Source organism: Nomascus leucogenys, chromosome 6 (assembly GCF_006542625.1).
Source record: "Nomascus leucogenys isolate Asia chromosome 6, Asia_NLE_v1, whole genome shotgun sequence".
Lineage (NCBI taxonomy): Eukaryota > Metazoa > Chordata > Mammalia > Primates > Hylobatidae > Nomascus > Nomascus leucogenys.
The window spans coordinates 83,500,751-83,526,502 of record NC_044386.1 but is presented as its reverse complement, the minus strand read 5'-3'; the positions used below and the strand labels follow the sequence as shown (position 1 = coordinate 83,526,502).

General features: G+C 38.9%; 1 protein-coding gene across 4 annotated transcripts in view; it reads left to right on the top strand.

Moving 5' to 3' along the window:
* The window catches only part of CSNK1G1 (casein kinase 1 gamma 1), a 215,469-nt gene that overhangs the window by 74,455 nt on the left and 115,262 nt on the right, over window positions 1-25,752 (top strand). For all 4 annotated transcript variants that reach the window (XM_030814545.1, XM_030814544.1, XM_030814543.1 and 1 more), the window contains exon 2: window positions 4,644-5,044. In XM_030814545.1, coding sequence (XP_030670405.1) covers window positions 4,864-5,044 — 181 coding nt within the window. In that variant the 5' untranslated portion in view covers window positions 4,644-4,863. The remainder of the gene's footprint in view (window positions 1-4,643; window positions 5,045-25,752) is intronic.

Genomic DNA, 25,752 nt, shown 5'->3' with positions numbered 1-25,752 from the left:
TCCCCAGAGCAGAAGTTTTTAATTTTAGTGAAGTTAAACTTAACAATTTCTTCTTTCATTGATCATGCTTTTATTGGTATATCTAAGAAGTCGTTGTCAAACCCGAAGTCATTTAGATTTCTTCCTATGGCATATTGTAGGAGTTATCATTTTGTGTTTTACATTTAGATTGTGATCCATTTTGATTTTATTTTTGTGAAAGATGTAAGGTCTGTATCTAGATTATTTTTCTTTGTTTGCAAGTATATGTCTAATTGTTCCAGCACCATTTGTTGAAAAGACTATCCTTTCTCCATTGAATTGCCTTTGCTCCTTTGTCAAAGATTGGTATGAATATAGTTGTGTGAATCTATTTCTGGGTTTTCCATTCTGTTCCACTGATTTATTTGTGTATTTTTTTTTTTCAATATCACACTGTCTTGAGTACTGTAGCTTTGTAGTAAGTTTTTTTTTTTGGAGACAGGGTCATACTGAAGTGAAGTGGTGCAGTGGCACTGTCATAGTGCACTGCAACCTTGAACTCCTGGGCTCAAACAATCCTCCCAGTTCTGCCTCCTGAGTAGCTGGTTCCATAGGCGTGCACCACCTTGTCCGGCCAATTTTTATTTTTATTTTGTAGAGACAGTATCTCGTTTTGTTGCCCAGGCTGGTCTTGAACTACTGGGCTCAAGTGATTCTCCCACTGTGGCTTCCCAACGCACTGGGATTACAGATGTGAGTCACTGCACCTGGCCTTTTGTTTTGTTTTGTTTTAGCTTAAATGCATTTCAAGCCTTGTATTGGTACTCAAATTGTCCTATAGTGTCTTTTAATTTGTCCTATAGTTATTGATAGTTTTATAAACACACATTCATGTGTGCACTTGAGCACACAGATATCATTTTTGCTTAATGTTTGCTAAATACTTATTCTGGGTATGATACTGCTCTTGAAACTTACCCTGTGTTTTAAACATCAGGTTAGGCTTTTATCTCATTCTTTGAAAAGCTTACAATTGGAATGACAGGTGTTGGTACAAAAACCACTGGCAACCCAATATAAGGGGAAATTTGTTGGGGTATTTCTTAGAAGAATTTTTATCCTTGACCAACATAATTTAAAAAAAAAAGACTTATAAGGAGAAAGACTTTTGTTTTTGCCCTATTATTTGTGTTTTGGACAGTAGGATGGGAAGTGATGCCTGAAGCCGAAACTTGTGACCAAGAAACAGAAAGCAAGAGAACCAAAAGCAGTATGTGGTGGATGAAGAAGTAGTAGATCAGAAAGAGCCTGGTTTGCTTTTGAGTTTCTCCTACACTTACCATATGATCCAGCAGTCCTATACCTATAAACAATTTCATCATAAGTTGTGTAAGAAGAGAGATTTAGAAGCCTGGCAATCTCTCTTTTGATTATTAACAAAAACCCAGGGTGTTTTGACTTTGAAATTTAAATATTTGTGTACCTCACTTTTGATAAAGCCAATATATGATAATCTGAAATGTACAAAGAGTAAATTAGTGAAAATTTTTTTGCTGCTTTTATAATATGACTTAATTTTCTTTTAGACTTCATGTAACCTCTCAGATACTGTTTTACATGAATTTAAGTAGAGAGTTCAAATGATAAGCCAAAGAGTTTGTAATTGAGCAGAGGGTAGTGATAAAGAAATAGGATTTTAAAAAACTTAGTAACTTTAATTTCTTAAATGAGAGATACCACATAAAGTAGTACTGAATATTATTCATCTTTCTTTCTTTTTTTTTTTTTTTGAGGCGGACTTTTGCTCTCGTTGCCCAGGCTGGAGTGCAATGGTGCGATCTCAGCCCACTGCTGCCCCCTCCGCCTCCCAGGTTCAAGCGATTCTCCTGCCTCTGCCACCCAAATAGCTGGGATTACAGGTGCCTACCACCATGTGTGGCTAATTTTTTTTTTTTTTGTATTTTTAGTAGAGACAGGGTATCACCATGTTGGCCAGGCTGGTTTTGAACTCCTGACCTCAGGTGATCTGCCTGCCTCGGCCTCCCAAAGTACTGGGATTATAGGCGTGAGCCACTGTGCCTGGCCTCATCTTTCATAATTATAGATTGAACAGTGCTTACGTCCCATGCATAGATTAGAAAATTGACACAGCACCTTTAGTGTCAGTTTTTGTCATGGTTGTGGGAAGTAAAGTGATTGTTCTGTTTTACAAGTAGGTGTTATGAACATTTTTCCCCAGTGGAGTGAGATTTTTGGCTTTTTTTTTTTTTTTTTGACAGGGTCTTGCTCTGTCACCCATACTGGAGTGCAGTGGCACGATCATGGCTCACTGCGTCCTTGAACCTCCCAGGCTCAAGCAATCCTCCAGCTTCAGCCTCCCCAAGTCACTGGGACCACAGGTGTGCGCCACCATGCCCAGCTAATTTTTTTTTTTTTTTCTTGAGACGGGGTTTCACTCTTGTCGCCCAGGCTGGAGTGCAATGGCACGATCTCGGCTCACTGCAACCTCTGTCTCCTGGGTTCAAGCAATTCTCCTGCCTTAGCCTCCCGAGTAGCTGGGATTACAGGCGTGCACAACCACACCTGGCTAATTTTTTTGTTTTCAGTAGAGATGGTGTTTCGTTATATTGGCCAGGCTGGTCTTGAACTCCTGACCTCAGGTGATCCACCTGCCTTGGCCTCCCAAAGTGCCAGGATTATAGGCATGAGCCACTGCGCCCGGCCCTAATTTTTAAATTTTTTGTAGACATGGGGTCTCCCTATGTTGCCCAGGCTCATTTCAAACTTCTAGGCTCAAGTAGTCCTTCTACGTTGGCCTCCCAAAGTGCTGGGATTACATGGATGAGCCACCATGCCCAGCCAATTTTTGGCTTTCTATAGGGTTTTTTTAAATTTAATTTTTAATTTTTTTTTTTTTTTTTTTTTTTTAGAGACAGGGTCTTTCTGTGTTGCCCAGGCTAGAGTTTAGTGGCCGTTTACTGGCATGATAATAGCACATTCCAGCCTTGAACTCCTGGGCTTGAGCAGTACGCCCATCTCAGCCTCTCAAGTAACTGGAGACTATAGGCACATACCATTGCACCTGGCTTCTTTGGGTTTTTAACCTGACAAATACTGTGTGTTCTTCTAATACATACATGTAAGTAAACATGGATAATGAGGGCTATGTGTGATTATTCCATCTAATGTTATACTAGTCTAAGTGCAATGGAAGAAATTAATGCGAAGTATTATAAAAATAACATCCATCTGTTGGAAAAAACAGAGTGAGCAAAAATGAAAAATATGAGGAGAAATAGACAATGTAATATAGTTTCCAAATCTTATAAATGAGGCTATCGTAGTGATAATTTTTGAAAATTTGTGAGTTCATTGAATACTTATAAATTGAATGAATTGGGCCAAGACACATTCTGCCTCTGTCCTCATATTAACTTATAATGGAAGGAAGAATAGTTGACAGTCTCACACATAGACACACTCCCAACAATTATGATGTTTTTTTCTCTTTCTTTCTAATATCATTTGAGGGATTGGGCAAAAGACAAGGATAATCGGGATAGTGGATATACTTGGAAATAGGAGAAACAGTGAGGAAATATGAATTCTTTATGTTGTTCATGTAGGAACTTCAGTAGTTGCTGACTTCCTTTCATCGCTTTGATTTTTTTCCTTTACAGAATATACATTATAAATATAAATCTATTGTAAAGCAAAGAAAACAAAAATGAAAAGCAGTTTATTTAAACTATAATAAAGCAAACAGAGGCCAGGCGTGAGCCACCGCACCCGGCCTTCTCTTCCCTTAAGTTTTAAGGAAAACATTTATGAAAGTGAAATATAAGTGTGTGTTTAGCATGTGATTGGTGATAACAGTATTTTTTTTTGTTAAGAATACGCATATGGATAATCAAATATAGCATCAAAATTATCTCATTGCAAACATTTGTGTTGGGCTCAGTCCTGAATTTGGACACTGCAGAATTTTGGTAGAGATGAATGTTATGCTTAAAAATTTTTTTTTTTTTTTTGCTTTATTTTCACTTTGGGGTTCTGCAAAGGATCTCTTTTTGGCACTCTGTCATTGCATACTCAGCATACAGCAAAAACCACCAAAGTTTAGCTTTTCAGAACTTTAGGACTACTTAATACCAATAGAGTTTTGGAATTTCCTTCATAGAGGTTGTCTGTGTTGATTGGTAACTGAAGATTACATAATTCTTGCCAGTGCTTGGTAAATGGTGGGGATAGGGGAATGGGGGAGTGAATAGTCTAATTTCTTATAAGTTTTGGTGAAATTAAAAGGAAGAGCTTAAAGTTAAATCAGCCTCAGTTTCTTTAACCTGGTTTCAGCACTGCTATGTATTTCTGTTAGCCAGTGATGAAAAAAACAACAATTGTCTTTCTTTTTGGTCATATGTACATTACTAGAAGAAAGCATTCTGTATTAAAGGATTGTGTGTTTCCTTAGCTTCTATGGTTTGCAGCCTACTGAGCTTATGATACCATGTGAATAACTAATCCAGATGGTTAAACTGTTGGAGGATAGAAAACCAAAACCCATTTCAGGAAGCTATGCATTTTGCTCACCTTTGGATAGGATTCATTCTAATTGGTAGTGACTTTCTGAATTTGTTTCAAAATTTAATTTTTAACTACATGTTTTCTTGATTTTTACCTAGGTTACAAGATGTTCACCTAAGCTTGAGACCCAGTGACTACATTTCCTACGGGAACAAATAAATGGTTTTTCATCTCCCAGAGATACATTAGAAACAAATATGGTGCTAAAAGAACTCCTTACCTTTCTCTGACTACAATTTATTTGGACATACTTTTGTACTGAAGAGAGGTATACACACTGAAGTTACTTGCTGTACGGAGACTCTGTCCTGTAGGATCATGGACCATCCTAGTAGGGAAAAGGATGAAAGACAACGGACGACTAAACCCATGGCACAAAGGAGTGCACACTGCTCTCGACCATCTGGCTCCTCATCATCCTCTGGGGTTCTTATGGTGGGACCCAACTTCAGGGTTGGCAAGAAGATAGGGTGTGGGAACTTCGGAGAGCTCAGATTAGGTAAGCACTTGGTTATGTCAGTGACTTCTACTAACAACAATACCTATGATAAGCTTTGGTGTGTTTCAAGACAAGCTGTTTATAGTTTTACAAGAAATTTTTCTTGAGGAGAACTTGTTGTTATAAGAAATAATTTGTGAAGGGGTACTATGGTCATTATCAATTATTTGTTATCCAAGGATGTGTGTGCAATGGACTTTAAAGTTTTCTACCAGTTCTGAGATTTTCTGATGAAGATAGAGTTGCATACAGATATCGGTAAAATGCAGACTCTGATTTAGGAGGTCTGAGGTGGAGCCCCAAATTCTGCATATTTTTACAAACTCCAGGTGATGCAGATGCTGTTGGTCCTTTAAGAAGGGCGTAAGGCCTTAGTTTAATTCAGACTCTGCCCCTGAAAAGAAAAGAGTAAATCCTTACTCAGTAATACCCAGGCTTAGTCTGCAAGGATATACAGTACATCCTGTTTGGAGAAGTTTTCCAACAGATAATTTGTTTGCATTTCTTCCTGGAGTTTCCAGCATTAGAATTAAGTTAGAACTCCAAGGAGAACTTAGGCAATTTTATTTCCCAACTAAGGCAATGGATTTTCTATTTCAATTATGATTTATGGGTGAGATGGAAAATAATGACAAAATTAATCTGTCTAAAGATGTGAGATTGGGAAGAAGGTACATTGGGTATTTATATATATATAAATTTATATAAAAATATAAAATTTTATATATATATATATATTTTTTTTTTTTTGAAATGGAGTCTCACTCTGTTGCCCAGGCTGGAGTGCGGTGGCACAATCTCGGCTCACTGCAAGCTCTGCCTCCTGGGTTCACGCCATTCTCCTGCCTCAACGTCCCAAGTAGCTGGGACTACAGGCGTCCACCACCACGCCCGGCTAATTTTGTTTTTTGTATTTTTAGTAGAGACAGGGTTTCACCGTGTTAGCCAGGATGGTCTTGATCCTCTGACTTCGTGACCCGCCTGCCTCAGCCTCCCAAAGTGTTGGGATTACAGGCATGAGCCACCGTGCCCGGCCATTTATATACTTTTTAATGACTCTCCCTTGATGAGTGGGATAGAGAAAATAAAAGGCCATATAAACGTATGAAGTTGGGGATTAGCCTGGAGAATGTGGAAAGGTCATCTTTTAGGCTAAAGTGTTTTCTTTTCCTTCATAGCTCTTGAGACTGTGGTTTAATATGAAGACTCATTGTAAGAAACTTTGGCCCTTAGGGGGAATGGTGGGAGGGTGGGAACATAACGTAATTACGTTTGTTACCTCTGCTACTTCTTTTTCTTTATGAGATGGAGTGTCGCTCTGTCACCCAGGCTGGAGTGCAGTGGTGCGATCTTAGCTCACTGCAACCTCCTCCTCCCAGGTTCAAGTGATTCTTGTGCCTCATCCTCCAGAATAGCTGGGACTGCAGGCATGTGCCACCATGCCCAGCTTTTTTTTTTTTTTTTTTTTGTATTTTTGTGGAGACGGGCTCTTGCCATATTGGCCAGGCTGGTCTTGACCTCCTGGCCTCAAGTGATCCACCCGCCTCGGCCTCCCAAAGTGCTGGGATTACAGGCATGAGCCACTGCGCCTGACCACCTCTGCTACTTGTGATGGTCCTGCATAGAGAACATGGACAAAATCTTACCTCTGATCCCCCATAGAGAGCCTTGGAGAAACATCGCTATATTAGCCAGAGACCATTTGAATTTAAGAATAATGAGAATGGATTTATTTTTACTGTTAGAAGGCTGGCAACCTGGAAATTCAGGACTTAATTAGGATAATGAAAGGATCTTTATATTTAGAATTGTGTTCGGGTTACCAAAGCCAGCAGATGCTACATACAATAGGAGTAAGATGTGTAATTACTGCTTTACTTTCTAGCAATTACAGAGTTGCTTTAACGAATAGTTTTGTGAATATTTCTTTATGTCATAGATTGACTGTAACATCACAGTACTACTTGGATGGATTAAATAATTATGACATAAACATCCACAAAATGATTGCTAAGAGGCAGTTTCTAATGCATCTAAATCTTTGAATTCTCAAAACATCAGACAATTGTTTCATTTCTGTGAAAGTGAAGAAAAACCTTGGTGAATTAAAAGTGGGAATCTGTTTAATCACTTAAGTCTAGATTTGTATTATAAGTTTACATGGGAGTGGAAAAATTCATTCAGTTAAAAGCATACATTTATAGCCCATATATATTTTCAGAGTAGTATTGTGTTTTGTTTCCTCTTTGAATCTGAGATAATTTTGATGTTTCTCATTTGGACTTGCCTGTAGTCAGAAGAACTTGTCTTTCTTTTCATGTGCTTTTACTCTTCTCTGCTTATCAAGTTTTCATTAGCCCTGGGACCATACTGTTATGGCCTTGTATCTAGAAAAGATACTTTCAGAATTATTTGGCATCTTCCTAACAATAGAGTGGGCTGCATACCCCATTTCGTCGTTTTCTTGTTCTAATATTAGCGAGGAGAAGATTGTAAACTACAAAATTCCAAAGTCAAGGCAGGTGCAGTCAGGCCTCCATCATGGCTACCACCTACAAGGCTCTGCTTCTCTAAACTAATTTCCTTTCCTAGACACACAGTCTCTCAAACAGCCAAGTGCATTTCTTCTTCTTCTTCTTCTTCTTCTTCTTCTTCTTCTTCTTCTTCTTCTTCTTCTCCTTCTCCTTCTCCTTCTCCTTCTCCTTCTCCTTCTCCTTCTCCTTCTCCTTCTCCTTCTTCTTCTTTTTTTTTTTGAGACAGGGTCTTGCTCTGTTACCCGCACTGGAGTGCAGTGGCATGATCATAGCTCACGCAGCCTCCAACTCCTGGGCTCAAGTGATCCTCCTACTTCAGCCTCCTTAATAGCTAGTGCATAAGAACACGCCCAGCTAATTTTTTTATTTTAAAATGTTTTGTAGAGATGATGTTTTGCAGGCTGGTCTTGAACTCCTGGCCTCAAGTGATTCTCCTGCCTTGGCCTCCCAAAGTGTTGGGATTACAGATAAGAGCCGCCATACCTGACCAACCATGTGCATTTCTGCTTCACAGCCTTTACACTTGCAATTCCTTCTGCTTGCAGAATTATTTCCCTAAAATTTTGCATAGCGGGTTGTTTCTCATCCTTTAGGCCTCAGCTTATGTCTTACCTTCTCAGAGAAACATTCTGTCACTTGTTCCTCATTCCCATTTAAAATAGCACGTTTCTTCTCTAGCACATCCTGTCTCGTCAAACTGCTTTATTTTATTCATTGCATTCATCACTATCTGAAATGACCATATGTATGTTTCCCTCTTAATTGCCTTTTCTTACTTGAATATAGGCCCTTTAAAGGGCAGGGATTCTTTCTGTATTGTTTACTGTTATTTATGAGATGGAAGGATAAAAAGCTGATGAATAGGAAGAGGGAGGAAAATAAAACATACTTTCTTTGGGCTCCAGGTTTACGTGGGGGTGGTGGTAGATAGTAGACCTATCGATTCTAAATAGCAAAAAAAAAAAAAAAAAAAAGTAACGATAGTGCATTTTGGTTCTCTGCAAATATTTCCACCCCATTATACAGTTTTCTTTTTTTTTTTTAAGATGGAGTTTTGCTCTTTTTGCCCAGGCTAGAGTGCAGTGGCGCAATCTTGGCTCACTGCAACCTCTGCCTCCCGGGTTCAAGTGATTCTCCTGTCTCAGCCTCCCAAGTAGCTGGGATTACAGGCGTGTGCCACCATGCCCGGCTAATTTTTTATTTTTAGTTGAGGCAGGGTTTCACCATGTTGGCCAGGCTGGTCTCGAACTCCTGACCTCAGGTGATCTGCCCACGTCAGCCTCCCAAAGTGCTAGGATTACAGACGTGAGCCACTGCACCCAGCCCTCATCATACATTTAACAACTATTTCTCGAATATTTACTGATACTAGACTCTGGGAAGGATAGAAATAACAAGATATAGTTTTTGTCCCTACAAATACCACAGTCTAGTGGTAGACAGAGAAAAACAAATTGCAATACAAAGTGATAATATAGCAGATTGGGGGCTGGGTGTAGTGGCTTATGCCTGTAATCCCAGCACTTTGGGAGGCCAAGGCAGGCAGATCACTTGAGCTTAGGATTTCAGTACCAACATGAGCAATGTGGCAAAACCTCGTCTCTACAAAAAATACAAAAATTAGCTGGGTGTGGTGATATGCACCTGTAGTCCTAGCTACTTGGGAGGCTGAGATGGGAGGATGGCTTGAGCCTGGGAGCCTGATGCTACCATGAGCCAAGATCACATCACTGCACTCCAGCCTGGGCGACAGAGTGAGACCCTGTCTCAAACAAACAAACAAAAATCCAGATTGTATAGAAACTACATTGGCAGAGAAGGTTAATAAAGGCTTCAAAGAGGAGGTATGATGTGATGATAGGACAGGATTTCTGCTGGTAGACATAAGGAAGAAGAGCTTGTGCAGGATACACAATCACTAGATACTGTGCAAGTGCCCAGCATATCACAGCAGCATTTAGTTATACATGACTGGGTCATAGGGTGTGAAGTGAAAGAAAAGTAATAGAATGAAGCTTTTAGGTAAGTTGGGACGAAATTGTGAAGTGTTTGCATATATTAAAGCATTTGGACTTTATCCTGTAGGCAATGGGGTCGAATCATCAGGAGTTTTCCAACAGGGTGACATAATCTAGTTTATATTCCAGAAAGAGAATTCGGGTTGTATTGTAAGATTAGATCAAATAGGAAAGAAATTGACATCTTGTAGATTTTGCTCTAATTGTGATACTTACCGTGTTGTACTTTATTCTTCCATTTCTCTTTCCCAAGATAGGTGTAAGGGTATTACTTTGCTTTATTAGTCCTCATATTCTAATTCCTTTCACTGTGTGTGGTATGTAATGGGTACTCAAGAAAGGCTGAATTGTCCAGGTCAGAAGTAGCAGGGCCTTTGGTCTTAGCTCTGAAAATGGAAGTGAGATGGAGAGAGGACAGGGTAAATTAGAAATTTTAGACATAGTCTATAGGCAGGATTTAGTCACTAATTATTTGATGGGAAGGAGTCAAAGATGACTAAATGTGCCAGCTTGAAGAGACCTTGTAAATGAGGAAGATGTAAACCCATTTATGCTGGAGGCCGCAAGTTTTTTTTTGTGAAAAATCAGACCTTGGTGATGACCTTGAGCAGTAGTATATAAATAACTCCCACCAGCCTAGCATTCCAATAATGGAACACTAGGCATAAATGAGTTAATTGAGATAGTAAATATAGGACTAGGGAGAGTGGTTGGGAAGGCAGGTAAGATAGAGTTTGTGAATATTTGAGGACTATGTGACACATATGCAGAAATGCATATCTGAGACTTAGAAAGTTAGGCTTGAGATAGGGATTAAGAAATCACACCAGACCAGAGACGGGGTTTCACCATGTTAGCCAGGATGGTCTGGATCTCCTGACCTTGTGATCCGCCCACCTCGGCCTCCCAAAGTGCTGGGATTATAGGCGTGAGCCACCGCACCTGGCCACCCTCTTTTTTTTTTTTTTTTTTTGAGATGAAGTTTCACTCTTGTTGTCCAGGCTGGAGTGCAATGGCACGATCTTGGCTCACAGCAACCTACGCCTCCTGGGTTCAAGCGATTCTCCTGCCTCAGTCTCCCAAGTAGCTGGGATTACAGGCACCTGCCACCACGCCCAGCTAATTTTTTGTAATTTTTGTAGAGACGGGGTTTCACCATGTTGGCCAGGCTGGTCTTGAACTCCTGACCTCAGGTGATCTGCCTGCCTCAGCCTCCCAAAGTGCTGGGATTACAGGCACTGCTCCTGGCCCTTCCCTATCTTTTTAAAATGAGCCATGTGTATTTTGTATCAGAAAAAAGTAGTAATCAAAGCAAAAAAATTTCATTAAAGCAACTTTTTTAAAAAAGAAAATACACTTATTGCTTAAATTTTTTTTAATTTTTTTTAATTCTACTTTAGAGGTGTCTGTGGAGATAACCACTAATGATGGTTTAATTTTCTACAGCTCAAAAATGTGTATTAGGACATATTTTAGAAATGCAATCAAATTGTGCTCTAAGCTTCCTTTGATGGCTGGGCGTGGTGCCTCATGCCTGTAATCCCAGCACTTTGAGAGGCCGAGGTGGGTGGATCACCTGAGGTCAGGAGTTTGAGACCAGCCTGGCCAACATGGTGAAACCCCATCTCTACTAAAAATACAAAGAATTAGCCGGGCTTGGTGACAGACGCCTGTAATCCCAGCTACTTGGGAGGCTGAGACAGGAGAATCAGTTGAACTTGGGAGATGGAGGTTGCAATGAGCTGAGATTGCACCACTGCACTCCAGCCTGGGAGACAGAATGAGACTCCATCTCAAAAAAAAAAAAAAAGCCTCTTTTTATTGCTTAATAGAGCATGAACATCTTGTTTCAACTTAAATATATCTCATCAATTTTAAATATTTCTATGGTATTCAATTTAGCCATTATCAATATACACACAAATTATTTTGTATTTTAATATTATAATTAATACAGTACTCCTGCAGTCTCCAACTTTTTTGGCACCAGGGACCCATTTCATGGAAGACAATTTTTCCATGTACCAGGAGTGGAGGATGGTTTCAGGATGAAACTGTTCCACCCCAGATCATCAAGTATTAGATGTAGCCTAGATCCCTCACTTGCGCAGTAATAGGGTTTGCACTCCTGTGAGAATCTAATGCTGCCACTGATCTTTCAGGTGGCACTCAGGTGGTAATGCTTGCATACCCACTGCTCACCTCCTGCCGTGCAGCCTGGTTCCTAACAGGGCCATGGACTGGCACTGTTCTACTCAATCTCCTTGTAGTTTAAAGTTGGTTTAATTTCTTAGACTACATCCTGGAAGCATAGTTTTTGTGTCAAAGGATATGTATGTTTGCAATTTTGTTACACATTGTCAGTTTGTCCTCCAAAAAGATGTTTCAGTTTGTATGTATGTGTGTCCTTGTGCTTATTTCCTCCAGTACTTCAGAAATCTTAATATCAAGAATCTTTTCATCTATGCCAGTCTGACAGGGGAAAATGGTATTACTTAAATGTGTATGTGTTCATAGATGAAGTTAAACATATTTACATATATTTGCGTATTTTGTAAAGAGTTATTTCTGTGTGGCATTTGCCCATTTTCAATGGAAAGATTATTTCTGTGGAGTCTTTTGTGTGCTGGCTCAATGAAAGGAGAATTATGCAGATTTAAGACAGAAGGGAAAATTGATGGGTAGTGATTGTGCAGGTAGGAGGACATGATGGGATGAAAACAGATTTTATAGATTGATACTAACCGAAAAACATGGGGAATCTTGTGAGAACTTTCTCATTTTTAAAGTTTTGAGCCTTCTGCTGAATCAGGCCTGGAAAGAATCATGTAAACATTAAAATAAGAAAATTATTTTCCTCCAGAGTTAAGAAAATATACATCCTCAATGTACAGATAATTGCTGGTGTTTTTCTTAGTTGCAAGAATAAGTAGATAGATGATATTTATTTATGAGATGGAGTCTCTCTCTATCACCAGGCTGGAGTGCAGTGGTGCGATCTTGGCTCACTGCAACCTCTGCCTCCCCGGTTCAAGCAGTTGTCCTGCCTCAGCCTCCTGAGTAGCTGGGATTACAGGTGCCCGCCACCATGCCCGGCTAATTATTTTTTGTATTTTTTTAGTTGAGACAGGGTTTCACCATGTTGGCCAGGATGGTCTCGATCTCCTAACCTAGTGATCCACCCGCCTCGGCCTCCCAAAGTGCTGGGATTATGGGCATGGGCCACTGCGCCCGGCGAGTGATATTTCTTTCACATCCACATAGAGGTGCACGTGTGTTTATAGGAGACCTGTTAGACTAGAGAGACAGGCATATAATTTTAATAATATTCATATTATCTTTTTGAAGTAGGATAGGGTGAGAGGGTGTTTTTACTTGCATACAAGAAAATGGAGGCACAACAGATTAACCTTTTTGATCTTTTCCATCTTTGGTGTCTGATGAAATATGCAAAAATGCATTAGCACAGGATACTTCTGACAAAGGTAAATAAATTGGCTAAGAGTAGCAGCTTGTTCTGTGACACTCCTGCATGGCTTCTAAAGTAAGACACTTATTTCTGTGATTGATGTAGGGTTTATATGACAGGCTCTGCATATTGTTCTTTCCTTGTCTGAATTACTGAACTGTCACTTGTGAACTTAAATTGGAACTTTTTTTTTTTTTTTTTTTTTTTTGAGACGGAATCTAGCTCTGTCGCCCAGGCTGGAGTGCAGTGGCTCGATCTCAGCTGACTGCAAGCTCTGCCTCCCAGGTTCACATCATTCACCTGCCTAAGCCTCCTGAGTAGCTGGGACTACAGGCGCCTGCCACCATGCCTAATTTTTTTTTTTATATGTATATTTTTAGTAGAGACGAGGTTTCACCATGTTAGCCAGGATGGTCTTGATCTCCTGACCTTGTGAGCCGCCCTCCTCGGCCTCCTAAAGTGCTGGGATTACAGGCGTGAGCCACTGCACCCTGTTTAAATTGGAACTTTTAACTTCTGCTACTAGCTGTTCTTTTTTTGGCAGTTGTAATTATTAGCAATTTACAGATGAGTACTATCTAAAGCAGTTCATTTCGTATTATATCCCACAGTCTTAGATCCATTATTTTCCACTCCAAGTCAATGGGAAAAGAAAAGTGAGCAGGCAGAACTCTCCATGTTATCTGTTTTATACATTGAGTTTTCAATAAGATTTTGTTTGAAAGGTATGATTCTGCTGCTTTGAACATTTTTGTTTTTTTTTTTTTTTTTTTTTTTTGGAGACAGAGTCTCGCTCTGTCGCCCAGGCTGGAGTGCAGTGGCGCAATCTCGGCTCACTGCAAGCTCCGCCTCCCGGGTTCACGCCATTCTCCTGCCTCAGCCTCTCCGAGTAGCTGGGACTACAGGCGCCCGCCACCATGCCCGGCTAATTTTTTGTATTTTTAGTAGAGACGGGGTTTCACCGTGGTCTCGATCTCCTGACCTCGTGATCCGCCCGCCTCGGCCTCCCAAAGTGCTGGGATTACAAGCGTGAGCCACCGCGCCCGGCCTGCTTTGAACGTTTTTGAAAGTCGTCTGAGAGAATGCAGGCTTAAGATGAAACATAATTTTATTTTATTTTATTTTTGAGATGGAGTTTCACTCTTGTTGCCCAGGCTGGAGTGCAATGGTGTGGTCTTGGCTCACCACACCCAGCTAATTTTTTGTATTTTTAGTAAAGATGGGGTTTCACCGTGTTGGCTAGGCTGGTCTCGAACTCCTGACTTCAAGTGATCTGCCCGCTTCAGCCTCCCAAAGTGCTGGGATTACAGGCGTGAGCCACTGCACCCAGACCAAAATGTAACATAATTTAAAGATATTTCTTCTGTAGTTCAAAATGAAGCCATTTTAAAATCAAATTTTTGCTTTTAAGTTAATAGTTTCTTAGAAAATCATGGTATTTTAAACAAATACCATTAGAAAATCATGGTATTTTAAACAAATATATATCAGCCAAACACCTAATTAACCAGAAACATTGATACATTATATATTTGTAACCTTGTTAAAGTTTTCTTATAAATTTACAAATTTTTAGATTCTGTGGATGGAACAAACTAAAACAAGTTTTAGAAGTCATGTCATTATTATTCTGCTTAAGTGATTAGAAATAGAAGTCTTGGCTGGGCATGGTGGCTCACGCCTGTAATCTCAGCACTTTGGGAGGCCGAAGCGGACAGATCACCTGAGGCCAGGAGTTCGAGACCAGCCTGGCCAACGTGGTGAAACCCCGTCTCTACTAAAAATACAAAAATTAGCCAGGTGTGGTTGTGGACGCCTGTAATCCCAGCTACTTGGGAGGCTGAGGTGAGCCGAGATCGTGCCGTTGCACACTAGCCTGGGTGACAAGAACGAGACTCTGTCTCAAAAAAAATAAATAAATAAAATAAATTAAATGATAACTTTAGATAAAACGCATATTAATTTTTTTTTTGTTGTTATGTGGATATATTCCCTAATGGTGAAGTCTGAGTTTTTTGTGTAACTATCTGTCACCTGAATAATACGCATTGTATCCATTAAATAATTTCTCATTTCTCACCTCTCTCCCACCCTTTTAAGTCTTCAGTGTCTATTATTCCACACTCTGTGTCCATGTGTACACATTATTTAGCTCCCACTTTTAAGTGAGAGCATGCATTTTTTGATTTTCTGTTTCTGAGTTGTTTCACTTAAGTTTAATGGCCTGTAGTTCCATCCATGTTGCTGCAAAAAACGTGAAATTTTATTATTTTTTTAAGGGCTGAATAGTAGTAGTTCATTGCCTGTCTGCCTGTGTGTGTGTGTGTGTGTGTGTGTGTGTGTGTGTAAGAAATGTGGTGTGTATGTGTATATATAATCATCCATGAGGGACACTTGTTTCCATATATTTGGCGATAAACATAACATGTGCAGGCGTCCTTTTGATGTAATGATTTCTTTTCCTTTGGGTAGGTACCCAGTAGTGAGATTGCAGGATCAAATGGTGGTTTTAGTTTTTTGAGAAACTTCCATACTGTTTTTCATAAAGAGTGCACGCATTTACATTCCCGCCAACAGTGTATAAGTGTTCTGTCTTCTCTGCACCCATGTCAACATCTTTTATTTTTTGAATTTTTAATAATAGCCATTCTTAGGAGTGTAAAAGGCTTATTGGAAAAACCAACCAAACAAAAAATAATAATAATAGCCATCCTGACTGGTATAAAATTATATCTTATTGTGGTTTTAATTTGCATCTCTCTGCTGATTAGTTCTTCTGAGCATTTTTTCTTATGCTTCTTGGTCATTTGTATGTCTTCATTTGAAAAATGTTCGTGTCCTTTGCTCATTTTTAGATGAGGTTATACGGTTTTTTGTTGTTGTTTGAGTTCCTTGTAAATTGTTACAATTAGTATTGTAAATACTATAAAATCCTTGTAATTGGATATTAGTTTCCTGTTAGATGCAGAGTTTGCAAATATTTTCTCCCATTCAGCAGGTTGTCTGTTCACTCTCTTATTTCTTTTGCTGTGCAGATGCTTTTTAGTTTAATTAAGTCTCATTTGTCTATTTTTGTTTTTGTTGTGCGTTTTAATTTTCTTGAAAGATTATCAAATGTATATGAGATTCTTGTTTGTAGTAGTATCATAGTTTAAATTTCTTTTGGAATTACACCCTAGTTTAACTTAAGCACAATTTGTTAAAGTTAAGCAGTTTTAACAGATCTTGGAGAAGAATTATCTCTGTCAATAGCATAATCCATCAAAATAAAGTAGAAGTGAAGAGTTCTAACCACATTAGCTGACACACAGTCTGCATTGCATTAATATGGTAATTTTAGAAGTGTCACAGATATAATACTTGCAAGATTATGCATTGACATATTGACTGGTTAACCAGGAGAATATAATGATAAAATTTCCAGGCTTGCCAAACAATTCCGGAATTTTTTTTTTTTTTTTTTTTTTTTTTTCTGATACAGAGTCTCCCTCGGTTGCCCAGGCTGGAGTGCAGTGTTGCAATCTCGGCTCACTGCAGCCTCCATCTCCTGGGTGCAAGTGATTCTCGTGCCTTGCCTCAGCCTCTGGAGTGGCTGGGGTTACAGGCGTGCGCCACCACGGCTGTCTAGTTTTTGTATTTTTAGTGGAGATAGGGTTTCGCCATGTTGGTCAGGCTGGTCTCAAACTCCTGACCTCAGGTAATCTGCCCACCTTGGCTTCCCAAAGTACTGGGATTACAGGCGTGAGCCACCGTGTCTGGCCAGAATTTTTGAGGAGGACTATGATAGTAGGATGGTTATGGGCAACAGAAGTTTATAGAAAGATGTGTTTATGAGGGTGATTCAGAAGCAGTATTTACATGATGTCATCATGCATCCTAAGGAAAAAACTGTCTGAACTTATGGCCTACTTTTCCAGAAGAAGGCAAAGCTTTTGTCAAAGAAAGTGGAGCTTACTGCCAGCTGTTGTGGGCTTTCAAAGAGCAGGTGATGCTGGATTGATTCAAATTTTTTTTTTCTATGTTGGGGTTACTAGGACAAGAGGAAATATATATATACACATGCACACACACACACACATATATATAACTTTATAAAGTATCATATGTAATATTTTTTATAATTTATCTTTAATTCCAATAACTAGGTTACATAGATTCTAAAGTCCTGAATCCTATAGGCAAGTGGTTCAATTCTTTCATCCATGTCGTCTAGATACCTCCTTATTTCTAAATATTATTTCTTAATTTTTTAATATTAGATATTGTTATTGATTGTCTCACACATGCCATCCCTAATGACATACATCCTTGCCCATATTCTCCCAATATACTTATGTCATATTTTTTTGGTTCCATAATTTTTTTACATTTACAGCTTTATGGCTGTGGAAGTATTGTTTACAACCGAGCTATGAGAGCACTGTTACTGTATTTCCTTTTTAGTATGACTCCATCATTCCTTCTCTCAGAATTAAAAATTGCTGATACTTGATTTTTTTAAAAAAATTCTTAGTTACCTATATACCTTTCATTAATTTTTTTCCTTCAAGTCCAACAATTAAAAAATTTGTCATGATATTAGGTAATTCTGTGTTTAGATTCCTTTTCTGCTGGATGGCTTAGTTTTGCTAAGTCATTTACCATTTGTTTATTCAATTCTCATCTTCCAAAATGTTGACATCTCTAGTCTACTGTTTCCTCACCTATTCTCTTTGTCCTTTCTTGTTTCCTTTGTCCTTTCAGTGGGGTTTTGGAAATAAATAGAGCTAAATGCCTCAGTTTTTTTCTGCCATGTTAAACTAGATGTCTATGTTATACATTTTTATTTCAGCAAGTCATTTATTTGACATACTTTTGTGTATTCTGGTAACATATATAGAAATGTGCGGTGCTGATAAGATGATTAAGTAGATTTGTCGTTCCTTTAACCATCTTCATCAAAGAGAATGAGTTAATGTATCATTGCCCCCACTGATGCTAAACAGTAGAATTCTGTATTTTGGTTCTATCCACTTCAACAGTGAATTGGATCAAACCTTTGAAGAACATACTAATGAAAGCTGAACACAACACAGTGCTTTGGGTGGGGCAGCTAATGTGTATTGCTGGTTAACAGAATCAAGATTCAGCATTATATTAAATAAGCAAAGAGTTGAACAAAAGTCCTGACCATGGTTCACAAACCAGTTCTACTATACAATTTTGGATTTGGCAACTAGATTAACAAAAATTAATTTGAAAAAGATGACTGTAAGTTTAGAATGAGGCAAGAATGGTCCCAGGCTTCCCAAAAGTTTATGGTAACTTTGAGTAACTTAATATGTGAAGTCCAGATCAACAAAAGCAGTTAAGTTTTAGACCTATAAGGAACTTTAGCATTGTCTAGTTCAACTGTCATCATTTTAAAGATGAGAGAAATTAAAAATTAAGTGGCTTGGTCTAGGGAGGACAACCAGCTTGTCACAGAGTTGGAACTACAGCCCAGATCCAAGACATCACAAATAGCTATTTCTATTATATGCCAGGTAGTCTTACCAGTTACTGGTTAAGTGTATAGTTGAAATACCACATGCCAGAAAAAAATAGAAAGGACATCAGAATAAATGTCTAATTATAATACAAAGATGATAGTCATTAGCATTTAATATAATTACATGTTACCAGAAAAAGAAATATAAATAAAGTATAAAATGATAACTAATGATCTTTTAAGTGACACCATCTAGTTTTTATGGTGGATCATCCCCAACATTAATCGTCAGAGATTTTCCAGGGGGTGAAGAGGAAAAACATTGGTAAATTAATTATTGCGAAGTTTAATATTATACTATTGCAAAGTAAATTTAGAGCAGAATCAAAGTGGAGGATGTTATAAACACTATGCCTCTTTCAAATAAAAGGCTGGGGTAGATTTCCATAATTACCTAGCCATTTATTCATTTAACAAATTGTATTGAGCATCTGGTTTTTTGGCAGGCATTTAGCTAGGCCCTGGTGGTACAAAGATCATAAATAAGACATGGACCCTGCTTTTGCCAAGATCGTTATTTGGGGATTCACACTTAGAAATTAGTAACTATACTGCAATGCAGTAAGTAAAATAATAGAAAATATATATAAGATGTAATGTAGCTTAGAAAGAGTGATATCTCTGCTGGAATTGGCAAATGGCAGAAAACCTACACAAATAAGACACTGTGAGTTGAACCTTTAAGGCTTGAATTGGACAGTAAGGAGAAAGGGCTGGGATCAGGGGGTGAGAATGTGAAAGAACATTCTCAAAAGAGGAACCCGCACCGTACAAAAGGCATGGAGGTGTGAAATACAAGAAAATGTAAAGAACCTCAGCACTACTGGAAAGCATGGGTGACTAAGATCCACAGGGGTTGTTCAGTGGAATTGGTATTAGGAAGTGAGGCCGGAGATGTGAGCAAAGCCTGTTCTTGACCATGATAGAGATTTTGGACTTTATTGTGTAGGCCATGAAAAAAGGAGGAATTACAAGTCATCGTTTGTTTTTTTTTTCCCCCTTCTTGGAGAAGATAAATTAACTAGCGTGATCTCACTCCCCTTTCCTCCAAAATGTAGTTTTTCTGTGCTTTTAGAAAACATGGAGCAATCTGTTTTTATCCAGAGGTGTTCATATCTAAAGAATAGTAGGATTTTTTTCCAGTTTATCAGGGCAAAAAGCTGAAACAGTAAATGCTTTGTGATTTAAGTAATTCTAAGTGTTTTTTGATTAAAGAACTATTCCAGGTAGTTTGGGTTAATGTTTGTACTGCGAAACTAGAAGTTAACATGTTAACAATATCTCAGCAGAGTGGGGTCCTTTTTGAGGGTTGTATTGCTACTTTTTATACTTGTTAGTCTTCTTTATTTTATAGAGTACTTCAGCAAATAGATTATCCTAAATGATAAACAGGTTTTTTTGGATTTGAACATCTAGACTATGGACAGGTTTAGGATAATTCTAATTTATGAAGCTTTTTTGTTTTGTTGGTTTGGGCAATTTTTTTTGGTAGGCAATATTGCAATGTCATCACAAAAATTAGAACAAAGACTTTGTTCAGGTATGTGTGTACCTTGATATAAATGTTGGATATACTTTGGGATTCGGCTTTTTTATTAACTAAATTGCTATGTGGTTTTCACGATCATAATTTTAATGGCTACATTCCATTTCTTCAAGTGGAGTACTAGAACTGTTAGCCATAAAATTGGGCTTCCAGTTAAATCTAGATTTTATTATAATAATAAATAACACAATAAACATTTTCATGAAAATAGAGGTTATGATAAGAAATATATCTTCCTCTGTAGCTTCTGGATAAATTTTATTTTGTATAGATTGCACAGAAAATTTATACATTGATGATACAACTATATTTTTCAATAGTTTTATTCTACTCTAAAATATTTGTATTGAGGAGTCAAGGCTAAATGTAGAATTTTCACAATACTTGTATACAGTATAAGTTAACAGTAATATGAATTAGAATTACAAATTATATTTGCTGAAATTTTTAGCTGTGTCTTAGAAAAACTTTCATATGATAGCACTTGTGTTAATAAGCTCCAGCTGTCTGGAACAAGGCTGAGGACTAGGAAACAAATCAAAATAATAAAATTAAAAATATCTTAGCCAAAATAGTTCCCTAGTAGACATTTAAGAGATACTAAATTATTCTCATTAAAAGACATAATATGTTTCTGGGGATAGATCATGAGAGAAGAGGTCTGAATCAATATTACACAAAAGTATATATATTTAAATCAAAAATTAAAATTTAAAAATTTCACTTACATTAGCATCAAGAATAAAATACTTAGGAATAAATTTAACAAAATGAGTACAAAATTTATACTCTGAAAACTGTAAAGTATTGTCATAGGGAATTTAAGATCTAACTACATGGTAAGGCATTCCACATTCATGGATCTCAAGATTTAATATTGTTAAGATGGCGGCACTCCCCAAGTTGATGTACAGATTCAACACGGTCCTTATCAGAATCTCAGCTGGCTTCTTTGTGGAGACTGACAAGCTGATTCTAAAATTCATACAGAATTTCAAGAAACCCAGAAGAGCCAAAACAATCTTGAAAAAAGAAGAACAAAGTTGGATGACTCATACTTTGGATTTCAAAATTTACTACAAAGCAGACAGTGTGGTGCTCCCATCAGGATAGACATACAGATCGGTGAAATAGATTTGACACCTACCCATGAATCTCTAGTCAATTGCTCTTGACAGATGTGCCAAGACCATTCAGTGAGGAAACAGTAATTATTTCGACAAGTGGTATTGGGACAACTGGATAGCCACAATCAAAAGATTCAAGTTGAACCCTTACCTCATACCATAAATAAAAAATTAACCCAAAGTAGGTCAAAGGACTAAATGTAAGAGTCAAAACTATAAAAGTCTTAAAAAAAAAAAAATAAGGATGAATCTTACTGCCCTCATATTTGCCAGTGGATTCTTAGTTATGACACCAAAAGCATAAATAGTAGAAGAAGAAAACAGATAAATTGGATTTCATAAAAATTTAAAACTTTTGTGTTACAAAGAACACCATCAAGAAAGTTAAAAGTTGGCTAGGTGCAGTGGCTCATGGCTGTAATCCCAGCACTTTGGGAAGCAGAGGTGGGTGGATCACTTGAGGTCAGGAGTTTGAGACCAGCCTGGCCAACATGGTGAAACCCCGTCTCTACTAAAATACAAAAATTAGCCGGGTGTGCTGGTGCGCTCCTGTAATCCTAGCTACTCAGGAGGCTGAGGCAGGAGAATTACATGAACCCAGGAGGCAGAGGTTGCAGTGAGCCAAGATCACACCACTGCAATCCAGCCTGGGTGACAGAATGAGGCTCTATCTCAAAAAGAAAAAAAAAGAAAGTTAAAAGTCAGTCTACATAATGGGAGAAAAATATTTGGAAATTATGTATCTAATAATGGGCTAGTATTCAGAATATATAGAAGATTCTTACAACTCATTCATAAAAAGACAAATAACCCAATTTAAGAATAGGCAAAGGATTTTTTTTAATGGTCACTTTAGATACACTTTTTGTTTGTTTTTCCATAGGTTATTGGGGTACAGATGGTGTTTGGTTACATAAGTAAGTTCTTTAGTGGTGATTTGTGAGATTTTGGTGCACCCATCACCTGAGCAGTGTACACTGCACTCTATCTGTAGTCTTTTATCCCTTGTCCCCCTCCCACCCTTCTGCCCAAAGTCCATTGTATCATTCTTACTAGAACAGGCCAAAGATTTGAATAGACTTTTCTCCAGAAACAATGTAAGGATGACTAGTAAGCACATGACTTGATGCTCAACATTGTTAGCCATTGGGGAAATGCATATCAAAACCACAGTTACCATTTCATACCCTCTAGGGTGACTAGAATCAGATAACAATTATTGGCTAGGGAGGAAGTATAGAAATCTGAGTCTTTATACACTGCTGTTGGAAATGTAAAATGCTATAACCACTTTGGAAAACAGTCTGACAATTTCTCAAAAAGTGGCAACACCCCAAATGTTTATCACCTGATGAAACAGGTCAACAAAATGTGGTATTATTAGCCCATAAAAATGAATAAAGATACATACTACCACAACATAGATAAATCTTGAAAACAGGTTAAATGAACAGATCCAGTAACAAAAAGACCATTGGTTTTGTGATTCCATTTCATATGAAAAATTCATGGGAGACTGAGGCGGGCGGATCTCTTGAGGTCAAGAGTTTGAGACCAGCCTGGTCAACATGGTGAAACCCTGTCTCTACAAAAAGATACAAAAATTAACCAGGCATGGTGGCATACGCCTGCAATCCCAGCTACTTGGGTGGCTGAGGCACTAATTGCTTGAACCCGGGAGGCTGAGGTTGCAGTAAGCTGAGATCGTACAACTGTACTCCAGCCTGGACAACGAAGTGAGACCTTGTCTCAAAAAAATAAAAAATAAAAAATTAGGTCAGGCAATTCTGTAGAGACAGAAAGTAGAGGCTGGGCATGATGGTTCATGCCTGTAATCCCAGCACTTTGGGAGGGCAAGGCAGGAGGATCACTTGAAGCCAGGAGTTTGAGACCAACCTGGACAACATAGCAAGACCGCATCTCCACAAAAAATGTTAAAAAAAAAAATTAGCCAGTCTTGATGGTGCATACCTGTAATCCTAGTTACTTGGGAGGCTAAAGTGAGAGGATTGCTTGAGCTCAGGAAGTTGAGGCTGCGCTGAGCCTAGATTGCACCACTACACTCCAGGCTGGGCAACAGAATAGACACTGTGTTTAAAAAAAAACAACTCCATAAAATTATAAAATTTGCCATCTCAATCATTTTTAAGTGTACAATTCAGTAGTGTTTAGTATAGTTACATTGTTGTGAAATACATCTCTAGAACTTTTTCTTTTCTTTCTTTTTTTTTCTCGGCACAGTCTCGGCACACTGCAACTTCTGCCTCTCAGGTTCAAGCAATTCTCCTGCCTCAGCCTCCTGAGTAGCTGGGATTACAGGCGCCCGCCACCAGGCCGAGCTAATTTTTGTATTTTTTAAATAGAGACGGGGTTTTGCCACGTAGGCCAGACTGGCCTTGAACTCCTGACCTCAGGTGATCCAACTGCCTTGGCTTCTCAAAGTCCTGGGATTGCAGGCGTGAGCCACCGCCCCCAGCCTAGAACTTTTTCATCTTGTGAATTGGAAACTCTATGCTCATTAAACAACTCCTACTTTCCCCTCTTTCCAGGTAACTACCACTCTGCTTTCTGTCTCTTTTTTTTTTATAGAGATGGAGTCTCACTATGTTGCTCAGACTGGTCTGGAACTCCTGGCCTTAAGTGATCTTCCTGCCTCGCCCTTCCAAAGTTTTGGGATTACAGGTGTGAGCTGCTGCACCCAGCCCCTACTTTCTGTCTGTATGAATTTGACTACTTCAGATGTTTGATAAAATATCTGTTGTAGTTGTCTTTTTGTGGCAAGTTTATTTTACTTAGTATAACGTCCTCAAGGATAATAGTATGTGTCAGAATTTCCTTCCTTTGGCCCGGCATGGTGGCTCACGCCTGTAATCTCAGCACTTTGGGACACTGAGGCGGGCGGATCACGAGGTCAGGAGATGGAGACAATCCTGGCTAACGGTAAAACCACGTCTCTACTAAAAATACAAAAAATTAGCTGAGCGTGGTGGCAGGCACCTGTAGTCCCAGCTACTCGGGAGGCTGAGGCAGGATAATGGCGTGAACCCAGGAGGCGGAGCTTACAGTGAGCCAAGATCGTGCCACTGCACTCCAGCCTGGGCAACAGAGCGAGACTCCGTCTCAAAAAAAAAAAAAAAAGAATTTCCTTCCTTTTTCAAGTTGAATAATCCATTGTATGTATATATCATATTTTGTTTAGCCATTCATTCATCAATGGACGGCATTGGGTTGCTTCTATCTTTGGGCTATTGTAAATGGAACTAAGTTGGCTGTTTCTGAATGCTTAGCATAAGACACCAACAGAATAGAGTTTTGATTTGGAGGGAGAAGCAGCAGTTCTGAAGATAAAATATGAGAAAAGGGGCCAGGCACGGTGGCTCACGCCTGTAATCCTTAGCACTTTGGGAGGCCGAGCCGGGCAGATCGTGAGGTCAGGAGATTGAGACCATCCTGGCTAACACAGTGAAATCCCATCTCTACTAAAAATACAAAAAAATTAGCCGGGCTATTTTTATAGAATCGCTTGAACCCAGAAAGCTAAGGTTGCAGTGAGCCGAGATTGCGCCGCTGCACTCCAGCCTGGGCGACAGAGCGAGACTGTCTCAAAACAAAACAAAACAGAACAATACAATACAAACAAAAAAAAAAGGTAGGTCTGAGTGGAATGACTACCTATTTTGCCCTGGTTGTCCTGGGTGGTCAGTGACGATTGTTATATCAGCTCAACTCACAGCTTCCTAAGACTTCTTGAGAAGGGCTGTCTTTTTTCAACATGCTGCTTGGTGGGATGCAAAGTGAATTTGATAAGCTTATTACCCTTGTTCAGAAAGAAAGGGCTTGAACAAGCTGAAACCTTTATGTGTGTGTGTGTGTGCGTATATACATGTACTTCTTTTTAATTAACAGTATGGTCCTCTAATGTAAGAGGACTTATGCTTTCTTATTTATCATTTTAGTAAAACTAGGTCATGTCCTCATCCAGTGTATGAATATACCACATTTTGTTTATGCATTTATCAGTTGATGGGTATTTTATTTGTTTCTGTTTTGTTTTGTTTTGTTTTTTTGAGATGGAGTCTCGCTCTGTTGCCCAGGCTTGAGTGCAGTGGTGCGATCTCGGCATACCACAACCTCTGTCTCCTGGGTTCAAGGGATTCTCCTGCCTCAGCCTCCCGAGTAGCTGGGACTACAGGTGCGTGCCACCATGCCTGGCTAATTTTTGTGTTTTTAGTAGAGATGGGGTTTCAATATGTTGGCCAGGCTTGTCTCGAACTCCTGACCTCGTGATCCGCCCGCCTCGACCTCCCAAAGTCCTGGGATTACAGGCGTGAGCCACTGTGCCTGGCCTGTTTGTTTCTGTGTATGAATACTGTATGATCCAGAAATTCCACTCTGGGTATTCACTTAAGAAAATGCGTATATATGTGCACCAAGAAACATATTTAATAATATTCATAGCAGCATTATTCCTAATGGCACAAACT